Below are 19,697 nucleotides of genomic sequence, written 5' to 3'. Positions count from 1 at the left end.
CCCCGGGGGTACTTGGCCTGTCCACAGAGGGTACAAGGGCCCCGGGGGTACTTGGCCTGTCCACAGAGGGTACAAGGGCCCCGGGGGTACTTGGCATGTCCACAGAGGGTACAAGGGCCCCGGGGGTACTTGGCCTGTCCACAGAGGGTACAAGGGCCCCGGGGGTACTTGGCCTGTCCAGAGGGTACTAGGACCCTGGGGGTACGTGTTCTTGAAGACTCATGAGACCATAGGCCTACTGGTAAAAATGCACATGAGGGGGTACTTCAGGGGTTCTCCAGCCAAAAGAAAATTAAGTTGGTGGTCCAGTAACTGAAAAACAACTACTGATGTAGAGCATGACCCTGAAATGAATGATGTTTCTCCTGCATCTTATCTACCCTGTAATCACTCTCTCCTCTATCTTCTGTTTACCTTGTTGGCGTACGCACACGCACACACACAAACGCCACAGGTGACCTTAAAAATATCCCAGTGTGGTGTATTARCTTCACATGGAGCATTTGAATGATAAGGCCTTAGAATACCTGAAGAGTCATCATGGCATCAGGAAGTGGTACGGATAGTTTTCCCGGATCATGTGACCTGGCTAGGAGAGAACTCTAGGGCTTTGTCTGAAATGGCTTCCTCATCCCTAACATTTAGTGCACACCTTTTGACCAGGGCCCTCTAGAATTACCCACCATAGGGAATAGGGTACCATTGCAGACCTAGCCTGGGCCCTAATTGTAGTCTATAGACTAATTATTATAGTCAAACTCCTGGCCATTTCCATAAAGCATAYTGTCAATGTCCTTTCTTCCTCTGTCTGTTGTGTGTATTCATGATGTGTGTTTATGGTAGTACAGGTAATTGGATCGTAAATGACTTGTGGTGTCTTCTCCCCAGATTTTGGCTTGTGTAAAGAGGCTGTTGACCAAGAGAAGAAGGCCTACTCCTTCTGTGGTACGGTGGAATACATGGCGCCAGAGGTGGTGAACAGGCAGGGCCACATACAGAGCGCCGACTGGTGGTCGTTTGGGGTACTGATGGTGAGTCATTTCATCTGTCGTTTGGGTTATATTCATTAGTGCACAACTTGGTAAGATGCTTTGCAACTGAAAATGAAAATAAACGTTGGTTATTGGACACATTTAGGTAGTTTCTCCCTGTTTCAATCTGTTTTATTCCGTTTGGTGCCTAATGAACACAACCTTCACAATACAAAACAATCAAACGTCAGAGCTCTAGAGTTGAATGTGAAAGGTGTTTTTTTTTTTAAGATGGTGGTGGTTGTATTTGTTTGACAGTTTGAGATGCTGACCGGATCGCTGCCGTTCCAAGGGAAGGACCGCAAAGAGACCATGAACCTCATCCTCAAGTAAGTAGATACTGTCACAGAATAGGTCACTCCTTTTGATAAGCCATATAAACTCAGCAAAAAAAGAAACTTACCTTTTTCAGGACCCTGTCTTTCAAAGATAATTTGTAAAAATCCAAATAACTTCACAGATCTTCATTGTAAAGGGTTTAAACACTGTTTCCCATACTTGTTCAATGAACCATAAACAATTAATGAACATGGAACGGTCGTTTAAGACACTAACAGCTTACAGACGGTAGGCAATTAAGGTCACAGTTATGAAAACGTAGGACACTTAAAGAGGCCTTTCTACTGACTCTGAAAAACACCAAAGAAAGATCCCAGGTCCCTGCTCAATCTGCTGAAACGTCGCCTTAGGTCATGCTGCAAGGAGGCATGAGGACTGCAGATGTGGCCAGGGCAATAAATGCAATGTTCTTACTGTGAGAAGCCTAAGGACAGCACTACAGGGCAGACAGGACGGAGAGCTAATCGTCCTCGCAGTGCCACAGACCACTGCTGTACAACACTGCACAGCGATCGGACATCCGAACATCACACCTGCCGGGACGGTACCAGGATGGCAACCAAAACTGCCCGAGGTTACCACCAGAACGCAACAATCCCTCCATCAGTGCTCAGACTGTCCGCAATAGGCTGAGAGGTGGAGGGTCCGTCATAATCTGGGCGTCTGTGTACACAGCTTCATCGGGACTGAAGCTGTTGTCATGGCCAGGCAATCTCCAACGCTGTCGTTACAAGAAAAGACAATCCTTCTCCCTTCATCTGGTATTCCCTCCCTGCAGGCTTCATCCTGACATGACCCTCCCGCCAGCCATGACCAATGCCCACTCAGCCATAACTGCCTACTCTGCAACCGTTCCAGGAAATCTTCCTGGCAAACAGAATGTTCAGTGTTCTGCCATGGCCAGCGAAGAGCCCGGATCTCAATCACATTGAGCACGTCTGGGACCTGTTGGATCGGAGGGTGAGGGCTAGGGCCATTCCCCATAGAAATGTCCGGGAACTTGCAGGTGCCTTGGTGCAAGAGTGGGGTAACATCTCACAGTAAGAAGTGGCATGTCTGGTGCAGTCCATGAGACGGAGATGCACTGCAGTTCTTAATGCAGCTGGTGGCCACACCAGATACTGACTGTTACTTTTGATTTTGACCCCCTCTTTGTTCAGGGACACACATTCCATTTCTGTTAGTTACATGTCTATGGAACTTGTTCAGTTTGTCTGTTGGATCTTATGTTCATACAAATATTTACAAGTGTTAAGTTTGCTGAAAATGAACGCAGTTGACAGTGTGAGGACGTTTCTTTTTTTGCTGAGTTTCTATAATTCAACACTATATAGGGTCCCATTGCGGAACCACACTGGGCCCACAATCACTGGCTAGAGTGTCTGTAATTATTACCAGAGCAGTACTATTTATTTAGCCCGACTAAACCAGCCTGAATGCTGCGTTCAAGGAAACCGTGGTGAACGTTCAGTCTGGATTAACCAGGCTGCTATTTTATAAAACTTCTGGATTTAACAATGTCTCCCCCTGCAGGGCCAGATTGGGAATGCCCCAATTCCTGAGTACAGAGGCCCAGAGTCTCCTCCGAGCTCTGTTCAAGAGGAACCCCATCAACAGAATGGGTGAGTACCTACTAGCCAGTGACAAGGTAATTACAGGAGAGTAATCACTGTGGTATAATAAGACCTATTTTGATATTAAAGGGGCAATCTGCAGTTGGTACATCCAGTTTTTGACTTATAAATTAAGTATATGTATTGAATTAAATGTATTTTGGGTAACAGACATATACAACAAAATGTACAATGTGGACCCAGAGGATATCACTTGAAAGTATTCATTAAAATGCTTGTTTCCAAAGTGTTCCTCGATGGTGAAAACAATAAAACGTATGATTAAAAGGCAAGACAAAATTGCAAACAACCATAAATACATTCATTTATATTGACAACATAAAAAGTGGAACTATTCACTGCATGACCTTAAAAATCAACCATATATTAATTGCACATCATACTGATCCTTCAAATAAATACACCTGACCAGCAGTAGGGGGCAGTGGAGTGGTTTCTCTTAGACAAACTTTTCCTGCTTTTTAAAGCCAGTTCTACTTTTTCTTTGCTTGATCTCGAAGGGGAGGCTATTCCATAGACAAATGCCTGTATAGAAAAACGTGCTCCTCACAGTGCTGTTTACTCTTGCGATTTTACAAGACATAACACCAGCTCTGGTATTGTAACTGTGGTGGTTATAGACCATATCAATGTGGTTTTTCATGTAACCTGGGGCACGATCGTTTAAGTTGGTCCATGTATCTATTGATTCTTGAAGAATATAACTTATTAAATGCCTCATGAGCTTAGTTCAACTGTCGTAGCCAATCAGAACTGAAAATATAAGCTTGTTGTATTTAACAAATATAAACATGGTTAAAACTACGTTGTAAAACTATCATGTTGATATGGTGAATGGTCACACCATGCATCCATAGATCTGTTTGTGAATTTGCCAGGGTGGCGTGAAGAACACATTGCTTCWACTGRTGATTGCCGCTTTAAGCATAGAGCTGGTGATGTTGTATGCAGTCATCCATACTAATAGTGTGATTGTGTGGACAGGGTCCGGGGCGGATGGTGCAGAGGAGATCAAACGCCACACGTTCTTCTCCACCATCGACTGGAACGTGAGTGGGGCCTCCCCTCTAGCACTCATCGCACACTCATACTGTAGTCCTATCAGGACTCATTATCTAATTAGCATTTTTAAATGAATTTTGTCATATGCTTCGGGCAATTCTCAAGTCTCCATTATTTGAAACCTTTCAGAAACTATTTTAACCCTTTCAGAAACTGTTCCGGCGAGAGATCCCACCCCCGTTCAAGCCGGCGGTGGCCCGACCAGACGACACCTTCTACTTCGACTCAGAGTTCACCTCCCGCACACCCAAAGGTAAGAGGTCAAAGTTGACAAGAGTAACTTGTCCTAGCGTGACAAGACAGACCAGGGCTGACAATCTAACCTGACGTAGCAGGTGTAAAAAGCTGACCCTGACCATCGAACACTGACGTAGCAGGCGTCAAAATCGGACAATCTAATCGAACCTGACGTAGCAGGTGTCAAAGACTAGAATCGAACCTGACGTAGCAGGTGTCAAAAAGCTGAACTACGATCGAACCACTGACGGCAGCAGCGTCAAAAGCTGACTGAATCGAACCTGACGTTGCAGGCTTCAAAAGCTGACTGAATCGAACCTGACGTAGCAGGCTTCAAAAGCTGACTGAATCGAACCTGACGTAGCAGGCATCAAAAGCTGACTGATCGAACCACTGACGTAGCAGGCGTCAAAGCTGACTGAATCAAACGACGTAGCAGGCGTCAAAAGCTGACTGAATCTAATCTTAGTGCAGCCGCAAAAGCTGACAATCTAACCTGACGTAGCAGGCGTCAAAAGCTGACTGAATCGAACTCGAATGTAGCAGGCGTCAAAAGCTGACTGGACTCGAACCATGAACTAGGCAGGCGTCAAAAGCTGACTGAATCGAACCTGACGTAGCAGGCGTCAAAAGCTGACTGAATCGAACCTGACGTAGCAGGCGTCAAAAGATGCCTGAGCGGAGTCCCCCACTTCTGTTATTTTTTACGGGAAACGGAAATTACGTGGAAAATACTGTATCCATGAACACGAGAAACATCCGCTTTTTACCAACACCGCTACGGGTGGACTGAATCAAACAGTTGGTACTTGTCAGCTGCTTACATCACCTTGGAGCACAGTCTAATTTTAGTGTTGTTGTTTTTAATTTTTAAGGGAGAGTGTATTTAGGTGAATGAAACATATTATAATGCCATTTTGAAGTTTGCCGGCTGGTAACAATTAGTCAAACTAGTACATTTGTGACAAAAAACAAATACTCTTTGGCTCTCCTGTCTGTTTCAAGTGTGTATGATGTTGTGTTCTTGCTCTGATTCCCCCAGACTCCCCAGGTGTTCCACCCAGTGCCGGAGCTCACCAACTCTTCCGTGGCTTCAGCTTCGTCGCCCCGGCCATGCTGGATGAGGAGGGGGCCAAGGAGCCGGCCAAGCCCACACCACACCCAGTGGTCCAGGTCAGCAGTCCATCACAGATGGGAAATGCCTACTATTAATATATAATTATAATATATGCCATTTAGCAGGCGCGTTCTCATTTCTTAAGAAGAGAGAGAGCTATCTGACAGCCAGATGGTTACCTCCCCAWGATGTTGTCTTTCATTGGTGTTTTGAAGGAGAACATGCTCTTTCACTCTCTGACCACTAGATGGCCATATTTCTCCATCCTACAACACTGTGTCAATCAGTATAATATAATGACAGTGAAAGCCATACTTACTTAGGGCAGATAAGGCTGGGGTTTAATTGTCTGGTGGATTTACACTGCACATGTTGTTGAGGAGTAAACCTCTAGTCCAGTTGAATTGCTTGGTTCTAATACCATCAGTAAGGATGGAGGTCAAATCAAGCACATCATCCAATGTTTTCTGTGCTTTACCACAACTGTGATGGGGAGTGTGGTTGTGTCTGTGTGATCGTGGCATGGTGTGTGTGTGTGTGTGTGTGTGTGTGTGTGTGTAGATGGATGAATACATCATAATAGAAAGTATAATATTAAAATGCATTGATTGTTGTTTGTAAAGCACTGTTGTAGACTGTAGTTCAAGCATTATACCATAGATGTGTGTGTGGTTCATACAGCAACTCCACGGAAAGAACGTGTTGTTCAGCGATGGCTACATGTTGAAGGAGGACATCGGCATGGGCTCTTTCTCCGTTTGCAAGCGCTGCATCCACAAAGCCACCAACACAGAGTACGCCGCCAAGGTCAGAACACTGTAACCTCCCTCTCTGGGTTGAGTCACTCTCCCAAGAACCCCAAGTTCTTATRCATCCACCTTGTGGGCTGCTGAATCCATTCCAAACCAGTAGTTGGACATGACTATTCATTATTTTGATGAAGGTCTTTTTGGAGAGTGCCGTTCTCGTCATTTCTCATCTCGTCTCTTACACCGTCTCCTAATGGAGGATTTATACTATTATTGTTTATTGTCAGGTGATTGACAAGACCATGACAGACCCCTCAGAGGAGATTGAGATCCTGTTGAGATACGGCCAGCACCCCAACATCATCACCCTGAAGGACGTTGCAGTCACCACACATTCACACACACACACACACACACACACCACACATAACACACACACAACACACAATACACACACACACACACACACATACACACACCCACACATACACACATACACACACATACATAAACAACACAACACATACATATACAACACATAACATAACACCATACATATACACACATACATACACACACACATATACACACACACATACACACCACATATACACACAACACATACACACACATACACACACATACACACACAACCACACACACACACATACACACACATACAATATACACCACACACACAATATACCACACACACACATATACACACCACACATATATTACACACACATACACACACACATACATATACATACACACACACACACACACACACACACACCCTGAGCCATCCATCATGTGTTCTCTCCATCTGTCAGGTGTATGACAATGGGAAGCAGGTGTATCTGGTGACAGAGCTGATGAGAGGTGGGGAGCTGCTGGACCGGATCCTCAAACAGAAGGTCTTCTCAGAGCGAGAAGCCAGCTCCGTGCTCCACACCATCACCAAGACTGTAGAATACCTCCACGCACAGGGGGTGAGACGCTCATCTACACACACACACACACACACTGTAACAGACTGGTCACTATGGACTTAAACAGTAGTTTGATATTCCTCCTTATTCTTAGTATGTTGTTTTTATTTCCTTTTTCTCTGTGTTCTAATATTCATTCTTTAAAATATACAGTACCAGTCAGAAGTTTGGACACCGACTCATTCAAYGGTTTTTCTTTATTTTTTACTATTTTCTACATTGTAGAATAATAGTGGAAACATCACAACTATGAAATAACACKTATGGAATCATGTAGTAACCCAAAAAAGTATTTTATATTTGAGATTCTTCAAAGTAGCTACACTTTGCCTTGATGACAGCTTTGCACACTCTTGGCATTCTCTCAACCAGTTTCACCTGGAATGCTTGAAGGAGATCCCACATATGCTGAGCTGCTTTTCCTTCACTCTGCGGTCCTCCTCATCGCAAACCATCTCAATTGGGTTGAGGTCAGGTGATTGTGGAGGCCAGGACATCTGATGCAGCACTCCATCACTCTTCTTCTTGGTCAAATAGCCCTTACATATCCTGGAGGTGTGTTGGGTCATTGTCCTTTTGAAAAACAGATGATAGTCCCACTAAGCGCAAACCAGATGGGATGGWGTATCGCTGCAGAATGTTGTGGTAGCCGTGCTGGTTAAGTGTGCCTTGAKWTCTAAATAAATCACTGACAGTGTCACCAGAAAAGCACCCCCACACCTCCTCCTCCATGCTTTACGGTGGGAATCACACATGCGGAGATCATCCGTTCACCTACTCTGAGTCTCACAAAGACACGGAGGTTGGAAACAAGAATCTCAAATTTGTACTCATCAGACCAAAGGACAGATTTCCACCGGTCTAATGACCATTGTTCGTGTTTCTTGGCCCAAACAAGTCTCTTCTTCTTATTGGTGTTTTTTAGTAGTGGTTTCTTAGCAGCAATTCGACCATGAAGGCCTGATTCACAGTCTCCTCTGAACAGTTGATATTGAGATGTCTGTTACTTGAACTCTAATTATTTATTTGGGCTGCAATTTCTGAGGCTGGTAACTRTAATGAACTTATCCTCTGCAGCAGATGTAACTCTGGGTCTTTCCTGTGGCAGTCCTCATGAGAGCCAGTTTCATCATAGAGCTTGAAACTTTAAAAGTTCTTGACATTTTCCGGATTGACTGACCTTCATGTATTAAAGTAATGATGGACTGTCATTTCTCTTTACTTATTTGAGCTGTTCTTGCCATAATATGGACTTGGTCTTTTACCAAATAGGGCTATCTTCTGTATACAACCCCTACCTTGTCACAACACAACTGATTGGCTCAAAAGCATTAAGAAGGAAAGAAATTCCACAAATTAACTTAAACCAGGCACACCTGTTAATTGAAATGCATTCCAAGTGACTACCTCATTAAGCTAGTTGAGAGAATGCAAAGCTGTCATCAAGGCAAAGGGTGGCTACTTTGAAGACTTTCAAATATAAAATATATTTTGATTTAACACTTTTTTTGGTTACTACATGATTCCATATGTGTTATTTCATAGTTTTGATGTCTTTGCTATTATTCTACAATGTAGAAAATAGTAAKAAATAAAGAAAAACCCTTGAATGAGTGGGTGTGTCCAAACTTTTGACTGCTACTGTATATATATTTTTTTWAATAATATACGACCAACAMATTATRTCCAACAAGTGAACAGTTGAAGTAAATTATTTTTGCGTTCACATTTAATCTTAATTCTCTCATCCTATCCTCCTTCTCTCTGCTATCCCGTCCTCTCTCCTCTCTTCCTGCCCTACCCCTCCTCTCTCCTTCTCTCTTCCTCCTGTACCTCCCCTCTGCTCTCTTCCTCCCGTACCTCTTCTATTCTCTTCCTCTCCTCTCTTCCTCCTCCCCTACCCTCTCCTCTTCACCAGGTTGTTCACAGGGACCTAAAGCCCAGTAACATCCTTTATGTAGATGAGTCGGGGAACCCTGAGTCTATCCGGATCTGTGATTTTGGTTTTGCCAAGCAGCTGAGAGCTGACAACGGCCTGCTCATGACTCCATGCTACACCGCTAACTTTGTAGCCCCAGAGGTAAGGCCGTGAGAGAGTGTGTTTGTGATGATGATGATGATGATTAATACATGCATAGTGCATCGATGCCCCCTATCAGATGCTATTTTGGGGGTTTTAATGGAAAATAAACCATCGAGAGATTAGTGATGCACCGATATCACATTTTTGGCCGATACCGATATCCAATATTTTCCTTGCCCCCAAAAAAACGATATAACATTTTAGCAGCCTTTTAAGCATTCTAGTACAGTTAAATAGTTAACGCACACACATGTACACAGCGGTCTAAGGCACTGCATCTCGGTGCAAGAGGTGTCACTAAAGTCCCTGGTTCGAATCCAGGCTGTATCACATCCGGTCATAATTGGGAGTCCCATAGGGCAGCGCACAATTGGCCCAGCGTCGTCCGGGTTTGGCTGCGGTAGGCCGTCATTGTAAATAATAATTGGTTCTTAACTAACTTGCCTAGTTAAATCAAGGTTACACACACACTGACCAAAATATATATTTTGTTGGCATTTATGCATGTTCCCATTACCAGTGAAACATAATCAAAACCTATTTCTTTCACTTACTTGCTGTGCTGTTTCGTCGTTTCATCCTCAACCAGGATTGCATCATACATGTCAAGCAGTGAAGTTTCAGCTCTGTCTGTCCGTGGCCTCTCTTCCTCGGTGCGCACTGTCACTGTGTCCGTTTCCATCTTGTCCAGCTGTGTATGTAACATTTCACGTAAATCCTGTTTCTTGTCTGCATCGAAGTAGCGGCCCTTAGCATCGAACATAGCATTGAGCATGGTGGCGACACAGTAAAGAGAGAATGCCACCGACTCACTTGTTCACAGCCTGTGTGGGCAGTTTTGTTGCTGGGGCCCACTGTTGTCAAGGGCAACTGTTTAATTCGCCAATGTGTGTCAGTAAAAACATCCACCTCGTCGGGAAAAGGGGCCATATTCAATCCACAGAAACTAGTCAGCACTAACGTTGCACACTAGCTGCTAGCTAACTGGTTAGCATAGCATTGACAAAGTCAGAATGGGCATGCGCACTCCACTGTTATGTGACAGAATCGGTGGCGTTAGAATTCGGAATTAGAATACGACTACTACACTGAACAATAATATAAATCAACATGTAAAGTGTTTGTCCCATGAGCTGAAAAAAAAGGCCCCAGAAATGTTCCATACGCACATGAAGCTTATCTCAAATGTTGTGCACATTTGTTTTACATCCCTGCCAGTTTTGTTGAGCAGGAGTTTCAACGCCATGACAGAGGGGTATCACGTCTGCTGCAGGCTCAGTTGATGAGCTTATTTCTCCAGTCACTTGTTTGAATGGAGCTAGCTAGTGTGTTCAAATTTCAAACATGTTCTCAAATGCCYTTGAAATAGCAGCAACGGTATGAGAACCAGCACATTCATGAGCATGCAATACGACTTCCCTCAGTAGGAAGTCCTCGACGACCCACTGTGCTGTCACACTCAGCATGCTCATGGGGCTGATATCGCTGATCCAAATGTCAGTCGTGAAGCTAATAGCAGTGACTCTATTACTGTGTACCTCTGGTAGGGGAACTTCTGGAAAAATAGTACCAAAAAAAAAGTGTACCGGTGCTTGACCAAAGCCAACATCACCCATGACAGAGAACAGTTGATTGTCAAGGGCAATGAATTCCATTATCTTGGCTTTAATGGATTTTGCCTTGGAGTTGTCTCGCTAAAATGTCTTTACTCTTTCAAATGACTGCTCGACTTGTCTGCTGTGTGGATCGAGCAGTCATTGTGGGCTAGTTTAGGTGTGTTGCACGTATAGCGCAACATTTTACATGGCGTCATTACGTCATGTACTTATGTTATATAGGTATGTACTTCAGTTTTGACATCTGTTTTGCACATCAGCGTTAAACTAGACATCGGGCTGATACCGATAATCGCATTTTTCCGATATGGCCAATTCCGATATGTTCACCGATATATCGTGCATCCTTTATATATTGTGTGTGCGTGTACACTACCGTTCAAAGGTTTGGGGTCACTTAGAAATGTCCTTGTTTTTGAAAGAAAAGCAAATTTTTGGTCCATTTTAAAATAACATCAAATTGATCAGAAATAGTGTAGATGTTGTAAATGACTTTTGTAGCTTGAAACGGCTGATTTAAAAAAAAATAATGGAATAATGGAATATCTTCATAGGTGTACAGAGGCCCATTATCAGCAACCATCACTCCTGTGTTCCAATGGCACGTTGTTACCTAATCCAAGTTGATCATTGTGAAAGGCTAATTGATCATTAGAAAACCCTTTTAAATTATGTTAGCACAGCTGAAAACTATTCTGATTAAAGAAGAAATAAAACTGGCCTTTAGACTAGTTGAGTATCTGGAGCATCAGAATTTGTGGGTTCGATTACAGGCTCAAAATGGCCAGAAACCAAGACCATTCTTCTGAAACTCATRAGTCTTTTCTTGTTCTGAGAATGAAGGCTATGCGAGAAATTGCCAAGAAACTATAACCAGAATAGAAAGAGGAGTGGGAGGCCCCYGTCCCCAACTGAGCAAGAGGACAAGTACATTAGTGTCTAGTTTGAGAAACAGACGCCTCACAAGTCTTCAACTGGCAGCTTCATTATCTAGTACCCGCAAAACACCAGTCTCAACGTCAACAGTGAAGAGGTGACTCTGGGATGATGGCCTTCTAGGCCCGGACTTGAACCCGGTCTAACATCTCTGTAGAGACCTGAAAATAGCTGTGCAGCAACGCTCCCCATTCAACTTGACAGAGCTTGAGAGGATCTGCAGAGAATAATGGGGAAAATTCCCCAAATACAGATGTGCCAAGCTTGTAGCATCATACCCAAGAAGACTTGAGGCTGTAAACACTGCCAAAGGTGCTTCAACAAAGTACAGAATAAAGGGTCTGAATACTTATGTAAATGTGATATTTCAGTATGTATGTATAGTTTCTGAAGGCACTGTATGGTCTAACAATTGATTGGTGGTCTAATTCCACAAAGAGGGCGAGCAATTTCTCTGTTTGTTTAGCATTCCCTATAGCAAACCATGTCATTGAGTAACATGGCAATGTTTTACCCTCAACCTGGTCCATAGGACTGAGGTGACACAGTCAATCCTTCCCCTCATTCTTTCTTCAAGGTGGCGATTTCAGAAATGTATTGAATGCCCTTTCCAAGCCATCAGAGACCTGAAAGACGGTTCATTGTTTCAATTGAAACTTTCACCCAAGGTCTATTTCGCCTGCGTCAAGAGTATTTGGGGTATGTTGAGACACATCCGTCTTAAGATAACTAAATATGTATGCATCGACATGAACATTGCCATATAGATCGTTAAACATGTTTAAAGTCACGGGATCTACCGTTTTTGATGTTGCAGTTCGCGGAAATAGGAGGAAGCCGCGTCACTGAGGGGGCGTGTCCGTCCATGAGCTCTGTCCGATAGGGGGCATCGATAGGCTAGCGTCCTTGTCAACGCACTTTATTGCCTTTGGGTGTACAGTTCTACCCAGGTGATGCATGGTGGACAGTGTTGTGACATAATGCTGTGTGGGTTCTAGGTGTTAAAGCGTCAGGGCTATGACGAGGGCTGTGACATATGGAGTCTGGGAGTGTTGTTGTACACCATGCTGGCTGGGTAAGGAACACACGACATGCCAGTCATACAGCTGTGCGCTGTATCCCACTCCAACAAAATGTAATGTTCTCACTCACTTACACATATACATACACATTCATTCTCATTTGATTGGTGCTCTCTCCCTCCCTCCCCCCTCAGCTTCACGCCGTTTGCCAACGGGCCCGAGGACACTCCAGATGAGATCCTGAGCAGGATAGGCAGCGGTCACTTCACCCTGACTGGAGGCAACTGGGATGCCGTGTCGGAAGCAGCGAAGGTACTGTAGGACTGACTAGGACTTGCTGGGTGACATAAGTTTTTACGTGATCGTGCCGACCTGAACTGTGCTGGCTTTTTCTTTTCGCAATGTAGTGAAGTGGAACAATGACTAAATGTATTTCCGTTTGGATTTCAAGGATAGAGATACAGTGTATATAATTTAAAACTCATCTAACCTCCCAGCTATGTGTCTTCATAGGACCTGGTGTCTAAGATGCTTCACGTGGACCCCCACCAGCGGCTGACCGCAATGCAGGTTCTCAAGCACCCCTGGATCGTCCAGAGGGACAAGCTATCCAACAGCCAGCTGCAGCACCAGGATGCCAAGCTAGTCAAGGTACTAGACTCATACTATACTGTACACCAGTGGTTACCAAATGGGTCAATCGCGATTGACTGGTCGATCGTCAGTAGTTTTGAAACAKCATGACCATCAGATGCAGGTACCATCAGTCCAGTAAATTAATAAATAAAATGATTTCAATTTATGCTCAGCTGTGCTTCCCATGGCTGAGCAGCCGCACACAAGCCTAAGATCACCATGCGCAATGCCAAGCGTCGGCTGGAGTGGTGTAAAGCTCGCTGCCATTGGACCCTGGCGCAGTGGAAACACGTTCTCTGGAGTGATGAATCACACTTCCCCATCTGGCAGTCTGATGGACGAATCTGGGTTTGGCGGATGCCAGGAGCACGCTACCTTCCCCAATGCATAGTGCCACCTGTAAAGTTTGGTGAAGGAGGAATAATGGTCTGGGGCTGTTTTTCATGGTTTGGGCTAGGCCCCTTAGTTCCAGTGAAGGGAAATCTTAACGTTACATCATACAATTCTAGACGATTCTGTGCTTCCAACTTTGTGGCAACAGTTTGGGAAGGCCTTTTRCTGTTTCAGCATGACAATACCCCTGTGCACAAAGCAAGGCCCATACAGAAATGGTTTGTCAAGATCGGTGTGGAAGAACTTGACTGGCTTGCACAGAGCCCTGATCTCAACCCAATCGAACACCTTTGGAATGAATTTGAAATCCGACTGCGAGCCAGGTCTAATCTCCCAACATCAGTGCCCGACCTTACTAATGCTCATGTTGCTGAATGGAAGCAAGTCCCTGCAGCAATGTTCCAACATCTAGTGGAAAGCSTTCCCAGAAGATTGGAGGCTGTTATAGCTGCAAAGGAGGGACCAACTCCATATTAATACCCATGATTTTGTAATGTGATGTTCGACGAGCACATGCCAAACATACTGTTAGCCATGTCGTGTATTTCTGGTGGACTCCGAAAAGTTGCCATTAGAGCACCATGTTGCACACGCATTGTCAATTGTTCTGCCAATAGCACCATGTGACCTAACTTTTTAATTGATGCAACTATATTTGTCCTCCAAACTGTTGTCTTAACATTGCACTACCTCTTCTCTTCCCACAGGGGGCGATGGCTGCCACCTACTCTGCCTTGAAGAGCTCCCAGCCCACCCCGGAGCTCAAGTCCATCGAGTCGTCCTTCCTGGCCCAGCGACGTGTCAAGAAGCTCCCCTCCACCTCTCTGTAGATCCACCAGAGAGACCATGAACACCCCCAGACTCTAGCTAGAACGTCAGCCAGTACAGGAACAAGTCACGGGACTGAAGAGACCAGTAGATCCCCTCTATCTAACCAGCCAAGGACCACTGACTACTGCCATCTCCTCCCCTGGCAGTGATATCAATATTCTGCTGTAGTCCCTTCCCCTGCCATCGATATCACTACTCTGCTGTAGTCCCTTCCTCTGCCAACGATATCACTACTCTGCTGTAGTCCCCTGCCCTGCCAGTGATATCACTACTCTGCTGTAGTCCCCTGCCAGTGATATCACTAACTCTGCTGTAGTCCCCTGCCAGTGATATCAACTACTCTGCTGTAGTCCCCTGCCAGTGGAATATCACTACTTGGCTGTAGTCCCCTGCCAGTGATAGCACTACTCTGCTGTAGTCCCCTGCCCTGCCAGTGATATCACTACTCCTGCTGTAGTCCCCTGCCCTGCCAGTGATATCACTACTCTGCTGTAGTCCCCTGCCCTGCCAGTGATATCACTACTCTGCTGTAGTCCCTGCCAGGGATATCAACACTACTCTGCTGTAGTCCCCTGCCAGCGATGTCACTACTCTGCTGTAGTCCCCTGCCAGTGATATCAGTAGTTTCTCTTTCCTCTTGGATGGGCTTCTGGGCATGGTCACTTGATGTCAATCAACCTGGACAAGCAACAAGACATGGTTGGGGATGAGGGTGCAGTGGGGTAGGGGCAGGTTATGGCAAATTTGTTAGCAGTATATTTTGGATAAGAGGTGTGTGTGTGTGAGTTTGTGAGACAACCTGCTACCACCGAGGACGTTGATGACCATTGAGGATGTTTCGGTTGTGTTTTTGTTTTGCTGTCGTTTTGATTGGCTCTTCATCTCCCCTCAGCATCGCTGTGATTGGCTGTTGCTAAACTCTCTGCATGTCTGTCTGTTTGGTGTCGTTCTCTCTCCAATTGATCAGCTTGCCAAATRGATTTGTTTGTTTTTGCTGTTTTACCATTGAAAGCTGGAAGGGACAATGGCACAAAACGAGATCACAGTGCATCACTATCATTTTCCTACATTTTGAATGAACATTAAAAGAAAAAAAAACATTTTGCCATAAATGCCTCTCGTTTTTGAGACTATACTGGAACTAGGAATTCTGGGTAATGTAGTCGATGCTAATGTTTTTTCTAGGCCGTATGTCTCACTCTCCATTGCATGACTTGCAGTGCGTGTAGTCCAGGGAAGGGTGCAGAAAGTTGTTTGCATGGTCTGGTGCAGTGTGGCGTCATGTTGCTTTGTCCTTCTCTTATCTGCACTTTTCTTGGTGACATTGCCGATTCTGAGAAGAAAAGATTTGAGATATGGCCAAATATGTTTATTGTAAAAAAAAAAGTAAAAAAAAAGAGAAATAATATCTGTAATGCCACTAACAAGGTGGAATGTTGAAATCTTTTTTCCCCCCTTTATTGTCATTGTGTTTTCTTCTTGGATATGCGTATTTTGAATGTCATCTTTCTTGTATTTGCTTTTGTTGTTGAAAGGCATGTTGAACACACACACACACACACTGTTGGAGCGTCCATGATGGACACTGTTGGAGGGTCCATGATGGACACTGTTGGAGGGTCCATGATGGACACTGTTGGAGGGTCCATGATGGACACTGTTGGAGCGTCCATGATGGACACTGTTGGAGCGTCCATGATGGACTCTTTCCCACAGCCCTCCTCTCTCTCTGTGTTTCAATGTCAAGTATGGTGAGAGTGATTGTCAAAACGATTGTACTGAGCACTCAAATGCACTCTCTCCCATAAAGATATTCTCCGGTACTTTTGTATACTTTTTAACCAGTAGTTCTGAAAAGTAGCGCCCACGAGCCAAACATGGTCCCCGAAAATTGCCTACCACGTCATTGCTCTCTCTCTCTCTTGCTCTGCTGGGTGTGCTTCTTGCTAGTTGTCAGTCAAATGGTGAGGGGCTGAAGCTCATTGGCTGAAACTCAAATTAATAGGGGGCTGGCCCACGTGCAGMTAAATGTAGGGAAAATGGTGCTGCACAGCTTCCAGAAAACTGTCGCTTTCAAACTTGGGATTTCGTGGCTAATTGAGGMAAGACCGTAATTCTGCTCATAGATTATACATGTATGAACTACACATTGACACATCCAGCCCAAAGCGGGAGGATTAAAAAAGACTTACTAGTCGCCAAAGTACCCGAGCATGTCTTTAAGGTCTCTGTAAAGTATATTGTTTTTACTTAGACAATCCTTGACAGGAATATTTTTTTGTTCTTTTCTGATTTGATTGGCCTGTCTGTTGGTCTTAATCAGGACATAAAGTAAATGTCCACAGGTCCTTTCTGTCTCCGGTTCAGTTCGACATTGTCTGAGTAGAAGTGCCGATCTAGGATCTGTCCGTATCTTATTCTATACAGACACAGCTATCTAACAGACACAACTGATCCTGGATCCGCACTCCTACTCTGACGCATTGTGGATACGGGCCGTGGACTCTAGTACAGTATAGGTCACAACAACGTCTTTCTTGACTAGAGGTTCCTATGGGATAGTACACGTTTGCGTGGCTAAGTTTTTTTTGGTAGCTTTTAAATTCCTTAAGGGCCGAATTCCTAGACACACGCGTTGAACATGCTTTTTAGTCTAGGACTTGTCCGGGAAACWGGCCCCTGCGCCTACAGCATAAAGAGCCTGTAAGTTTGTGTAGGCTTGGATCTTTAGTCTTAGATATGTGATGCATATCTGTAGAAAGGTTGGGATAACTCTTTCTATGGGGAAACGCATTATTAAGAAGAAACAGATCAAGATGAAGAAGGGAACATTTGACTAAAATAAGAAATAACAGTTACCACCCACTGGGGCTCCTCGTAGTAACAGTAACCCTTCTGCTATAGTAGCACAGTGACATTACTACAGTTGCCAAGTATGAAAACCCCTTTCATCTCAGATCAAGTGGAATACATAGTTATGTTTATTATTTTTTAAATCAAGTTCTTTATAGCGTTTTTATTTTTTTATTTAACCTTTATTTAACTAGGCAAGTCAGTTAAGAACAAATTCTTATTTAAAATGACAGCCTACCGGGGAACAGTGGGTTATAACTGCCTTGTTCAAGGGCAGAACGAGCTACAAAGGTTGAGATTAAATGTTTAATTTACTATGATGATATTTACCTCCTTTTGTCTGTTCTATTTTGTTGTACCTTTCCTTATAAGGGTCCATAAACACTTCTCGTGGCAAAAACACGATTCACCAATGAATTGCAACCTAACTCAGACAAGTCCCATGATTCTGCCATCTAGAACCAATGAAATGACATCTTTGCTGCCATAGTTTTTTGTTTTGTTGCCACGACCAGTGTGTTTGGACCCTGAAGTGGGAGCTTTCTTTGGTATGGAACTATTCTATGTGTTTGTTCCTCTTGCTTTGTATTGCCTTCCTTCCTGGTTCTCCATGTGGGATGGGGTAGTTCACCCTCTTCTGCCATTGCAGCAGTGGGGATTCAGGCCTATAGGGAGTTCTGATGAGATGCCTATCTATTAAAACACTTTTCTCTGCGCTGATCGACGACTGCTCTGTGTCAGCTTTAACATTTTCTGTCGTATGTGCATGTACGTGGACTTTAATAATATGATAAAAACAGCATGTCTTGGATACAACCAAAATTGCAAATACTGTGGGAAAGGGTTTTTGCAAAATCCTTTCAAATGGGCCTTGTACGTGGTCCTATATGCTTGTGTCTGTATGATTTTATACAATTTTCATGGACCAACCCCTTTAGCATAGCACCCCGTATTATTGGCATATTCAACAGCGTTTAAGAAATATATTACCTTCAACAGTGTTATCTTGTGATCAAGCCATCAATGTTTTGTAATTATTGGTGTCGTAAAAATGTTAGCTAACGGGTTAGCAATTAGTAGCATTTTCACTGAAATGTCAAATATGCTTTCAGCTTTTTGATAATCGGTTTACCTAATTAGCTAAGTGTAGTGTTCTAGATCCTGTGTTGATTGACAAGAGTGGTCCTTTTTAAAACAACAGTGTAGGTGTGCTATGCAAGCAGAAGAACACTGTGTGCATCTCACTGCCTGTCTGCAGCGCACACACAGCAGAGTACACTTTCATGTCCTCCCCGCCTTCCCAAAGGTCCTCAAATGCACTCAGACCAGCTCCTGTAATGGACCTCTGCTGCAGACACACACACTCTCCCAGGTGTCTAAAGGTAGCTTCGGGCATAGTAACACCATCCTCTACTGCACCATGCCATTCTGCTATATAACACATTAATGTCCTGAACACACACACCTGAAACAGAGTGAAACACACACTCTCACCTAAACAAGAGTTTAATATCTCCACATAATTGACTGCTTCCTCTTGCACATGCTTCTGTACAATTACATAAACTTGTAACGTGTATATAAACAACTACATAATACTTTATTCTGTTCAACATCAAATAGAACAACTGTCTCCCTCTGACACATCCCGTCAGTGCACTTCACACCGCAGAAAAATTACGCTCTCTCTAGCCTCCCACACACACACTGACTGAGCCCAACCGGTAACTACCMGTTCCCGGTATTGATTACAGTAGGTGCATCTGAACAGTTCASAGGATGGAGAGAAGCCATCATCATCATCTGTCCTGTCTGTTCGAGACAGAGCGGAGGCTCCCGTTACATTAAATTGGTCTCCTCTCTGAAAGACTTTCTGGACTTCCTCCCAAAAAGCACCCTATTCCCTATTTAGTGTACTACTTTGGAACAGGGCTCTAGTCAAGAGCAGTGGTGGGAGAAAGTACTACATTGACCAACTGAAAGTATAGAGTACATGCTATGCATCACATTTCCTATATTAAGCAAACCAGATGGCACAATTTTCTTGTTTTTTAAATTTACYGACAGACGGGCACTCTCCAACACTGAGGCAGAAGGGATGATAATGTTATATTGATAGGTGTGTGAATTATGCCATATTACTGAAAGTGTTCATACCCCTTG

The 19,697-nt window shown here is 44.1% G+C and overlaps 1 protein-coding gene and 1 long non-coding RNA gene across 2 annotated transcripts; one reads left to right on the top strand and one right to left on the bottom strand.

Annotated features, from left to right (window-relative positions):
• The first annotated feature begins 848 nt into the window (after positions 1-848).
• On the top strand, positions 849-14,973 carry LOC111968930 (ribosomal protein S6 kinase alpha-1). The gene is made up of 14 exons (XM_023994906.3): positions 849-1,031; positions 1,290-1,360; positions 2,904-2,992; positions 3,989-4,053; positions 4,217-4,319; positions 5,346-5,476; positions 6,102-6,227; positions 6,457-6,546; positions 7,006-7,164; positions 9,083-9,244; positions 12,798-12,874; positions 13,016-13,133; positions 13,335-13,472; positions 14,558-14,973. Exons 1-14 carry the CDS (start codon positions 864-866, stop codon positions 14,678-14,680), a joined length of 1,620 nt encoding a protein of 539 aa, XP_023850674.1. The 5' UTR covers positions 849-863; the 3' UTR covers positions 14,681-14,973.
• LOC139028256 (uncharacterized) lies at positions 14,877-18,479 on the bottom strand. The gene is made up of 2 exons (XR_011480447.1): positions 15,125-18,479; positions 14,877-14,982 (listed from the first exon to the last, which is right to left on the bottom strand). It is a non-coding gene; the product is annotated as an uncharacterized lncRNA (long non-coding RNA).
• Positions 18,480-19,697: the final 1,218 nt, after the last annotated feature.

This window comes from Salvelinus sp. IW2-2015, linkage group LG9, assembly GCF_002910315.2.
Source record: "Salvelinus sp. IW2-2015 linkage group LG9, ASM291031v2, whole genome shotgun sequence".
In the NCBI taxonomy this organism is placed as follows: domain Eukaryota; kingdom Metazoa; phylum Chordata; class Actinopteri; order Salmoniformes; family Salmonidae; genus Salvelinus; species Salvelinus sp. IW2-2015.
The sequence above is the reverse complement of the archived record's forward strand: the minus strand, read 5'-3'. Positions and strand labels throughout refer to the sequence as shown.